The sequence below is a fragment of the Dipodomys ordii genome, unplaced genomic scaffold (assembly GCF_000151885.1).
Source record: "Dipodomys ordii isolate 6190 unplaced genomic scaffold, Dord_2.0 Scaffold103, whole genome shotgun sequence".
In the NCBI taxonomy this organism is placed as follows: domain Eukaryota; kingdom Metazoa; phylum Chordata; class Mammalia; order Rodentia; family Heteromyidae; genus Dipodomys; species Dipodomys ordii.
The window spans coordinates 2,936,648-2,940,259 of NW_012267319.1; the positions used below are offsets into that span (position 1 = coordinate 2,936,648).

The window sequence follows — 3,612 nt, forward strand, 5'->3', positions numbered from 1 at the left end:
GTCTGCTCACGGTGTGCCTTGTCAGTCTGCTCACAGTGTCCATTGTCAGCCTACTCACAGTGTCCATTGTCAGTCTACTCAGTGTGTCTTGTAGTCTACTCACAATGAGCATTGTCAGTCTGCTCACAGTGTGTATGTCAGTCCTCAGTGTGTATGTCAGTGCTCACAGTGTGTCTTGTCAGTCTGCTCACGGTGTATTTGTCAGTCTACTCACAGTGTGTCTTGTAGTCTACTCACAATGAGCATGGTCAGTCTACTTACGGTGTGCCTTGCCACTCTCCTCACGGAGAAGCTTCCTTGGTAAATTGCAAGTGGAGGACCTTATAATTGTTCGTCATTCTTTCCCCCTTTGGCCTGACCTTTAGGCTCTCAGCAAGTATTACCTTGCTCATCTTTGGAGCCTACCTCTTACCCGGCCACCTCTCTCTCCATTTCCGTATTACACCCCTCTGTCCTTCAGCTGGCCTGTCGGCAGAGGGGTCACAGCATGCCAGTCCTCGGCTTGGGCCCTCCAGTGGCGATCAGGGCTGGGTCTCTGTCCCCAGCGTCACACAAAATCAGAATAAAAGCAAAACAGAGAACTTGCGAGAGCCTCTGATCCTGGTCGCCCTGTCCCAGGCTGTCCTCCTGTGCCCCCCACACTCGCCTGGCCTTTGTCCCTCTGCTCCCTGCCCTGGCTTTCTCCTCACTGCCCGGGACGGAACAGTTCCTACCTGCCTTCTGGCACCTGCTCCACATCACCAAACCCCACAGCCACTCTGGGGACGCGCTGGCTTCCTTCACGCATGCATGCATGTTTGGCTCAGTCCCCGACATGAGTGTTTGTTTTTTTCCATATATGTTTTTATTGTAAACACGCCATACAGATTGTTTTGTTTTTGCTTGGTGTCTCTCTCCACACTGATTGGGTGAGGATGTGAGGCTCGTCATTGCGGGGTGCCGTGTCCCTGCCGTCCGGGCCAGGACGGCACGTGGCGGCGGGCACTGAGTGTCTGTGCAGAAAGCGTTTCTCTCAGAGCAACTGCGCGTGTGGTGCAGGGCTTCTCACCGCGCCTCCCAGGTGGAGAATGGCCTGGAGCGCTCAGGTCATTTGAGCACACTTAGCCTTTTGACACAGGCACATTGGTGTGGAAATGGAGGAATACTTGTCAGTCCAGTGAGGGAATGAAGCGGCTGCGCGCTGGGTGGCGTGCTGTGTCTGCACGCAGTTAGGTTGTCTTTATGCAGGTCAGAGGGCTTCCGAGGAGAACATGGCGGTGAGGGGAGAGCCATGTGTGGTTTGGAAGGAGGCCCTAGAAGAAGACTCACTTTGACGCCACAGAGCGGGCTTTAAACCTTAAAAAGGTGTGAACAGAGCTGAAGAGCACAGGGACAGTGCCCAAGCCCAGAGTTCAAGCCCCACTACCGACCAAAAAAAAAAAGGGCAAAGGTGTGAACAGAGCAGAAACACAGCAGCAGGTGAGGAGTCTGGATGAGGGTGAGAGCGCCTTACCTGCCTGTCACCCCAGGACCGCCGCCTCAGCCCGCCTCAGCACGCAGGCGGCGCTCATGGGCGCCGCGCCAGGCCGGGGGCTGGAGGGAAACGCCAAGCAGGAGCCTCATGATGGGCGCCGCCGGCTGCGTACAGGTCAAGGAGTGGTGTGAACTTTGAGCTGTAGGTGCTCACGGCAGTTCAGCCGTAGAGCGTTTTCCTTCTGCCCAACAGTCCCCTGGTGCTCATGGCTGCTCATCCCTGCTCTGCCCCAGCGCGCCCTCGTGTGCTCTCTGTGTCTGGAACGGTGTGTTTTCTAGACATTGTGTGTAAGTGACTCAGGCCATATGCAGCCCGACGTGCCTGGTCTGCCCACCGCCCCACCCCTCGTGGAATGCTGCCAGGAGCACTGGCCTGCACGCGTGTGTGTGGCGTGTTTTGGTTCATCACGTGGGGGGCCCTTGGAGAGAACGGCTGTGCCACAGGAGAAGCATAAGTTAGGCTTGCTTTCCAGGAACCCATCCGTTTGTGCCCACGTGGCTTTGCTCCCTGCCCGTCCCTCTGCAGCACACAGGCCTTCCGGCCCCCACCGCCTCCCAAGCGCGGCTGTCTTCCTCCCCAGAACAGCAAGCCTGATTTTAGTTCATTTGCATTTCCTTAAAGATTAGTGATACTGAGCATTTTTGCCTGCTCTTCTCTTCTTAATAGATTAGGGTTTTGTTTTGTTTTTTGTCGTCGTGGGGCTGAGGAACTCTGGGCCTGGGCGCTGTCCCTCTGCCCTTCAGCTCAAAGCTGAGCCACAGCACCACTTCCCATTTTCTGAGTGGAGATAAGCGTCTCAGGGACTTTGCTGCCCTGCTGGCTTTGAACTGTGATCCTCAGCTCTCAGCCTCCTGAGTAGCTAGGATTACAGGCGTGAGCTACCAGCGCCGGCCAGTTTTTTTTTTTTGTTTGTTTTTTGTTTTGTTGGTCGTGGGGCCTGAACTATGAGCTCAGGCACTTGGGCGCTGTCCCTCAGCTCCTTAGCTCAGGGCAAGTGCTCTACCTTTTGAGCCACAGTGCTACTTCCAGCTTTTTCTGCTTATGTGGTGCTGAGGAATTGAACCCAGAGCCTCATGCATGCAAGGCAAGTACTCTACCACTGAGCCACCTTCCCAGCCTTGTTCATTTACTTTTAAAACTTATTTTTACTTACGATTGAAACCAGGGCCTTTCCCTTGATATGCAAGAACTCTGCCATTTCTACCTGTTCATGTCTAAAAGAGAAGTAAAAATAAATAGCACTAGGAAAAAAAAGGCACATTCTAAGTTTTGACTTTAAACTACCTGTATTAGTTTGCTAGGGCTTCCCAACAAAACCACACACTATAAACAACAGAGGGTTGGGTTGTGTGTGATGCCAGAAACCTGTAATTCCAGCTACTCAGGAGGTGGAGATGGAAGGATTGAGGATCAAGGGCAGTCTGGGCAATAGTTACTGAGATCCTATCAGAAAAACAAGGCCTGGCCGGAACCGGTGGCTCTCTCCTGTAATCCTAGCTACTCAGGAAGCTGAGAGCTGAGGATCCAGGTTCAAAGCCAGCTCAGGCAAGGGAAGTCCTTGAGACTCACCCCTCCCCTGCCTCCTCCAGGGTTTGTAGTGGTTTATTGGAGATAAGAGTCTCAGAGACTTTCCTGCCCTGGCTGGCTTTGAACTGTGATCCTCAGAGTAGCTAGGATTACAGGTGTGAGCTACCAGCGCCCTGCTTTCCATGAGACTTTTATCTCCAATGAACCAGCAGAAAACCGGAAGTGGCACTCTCTGGCTCAAGTGGTAGAGGGCTAGCCTTGAACTGAAGGACAGCTCCCAGACCCAGAGTTCAAGCCTCGCTACCGACAAAAAAAAAAAAAGTCATGCTTAGTAGTGTAACTCTGTGGCCCCAACAAGTCAGGAGGTGAAGTAGGAGGATTGAACTCTAAGGCTGGCTGTGTTCTGAAAACAAACGCTGAAAAGGGCTGGGGGTATGACTGTACCAAGCCTGAGGTTCTGAGTTCAAGCACCTGTTCCACTAAGAAAACAGACAACAAATGATCGTTCTAGAGGCAGAAGTCTGAAGTGAGGCGGTGCTCTCTTCCTCCCTCCCCCTCCCCCCTCCTCCCCC

At 53.3% G+C, this 3,612-nt stretch overlaps 1 protein-coding gene across 1 annotated transcript in view; it reads left to right on the forward strand.

Moving 5' to 3' along the window:
- The first annotated feature begins 244 nt into the window (after positions 1 to 244).
- The window catches only part of Trappc10 (trafficking protein particle complex 10), a 55,973-nt gene continuing 52,605 nt past the window's right edge, over positions 245 to 3,612 (forward strand). The window contains exons 1-2 of the mRNA XM_013027357.1: positions 245 to 300; positions 1,509 to 1,627. Coding sequence (XP_012882811.1) covers positions 245 to 300; positions 1,509 to 1,627 — 175 coding nt within the window. The remainder of the gene's footprint in view (positions 301 to 1,508; positions 1,628 to 3,612) is intronic.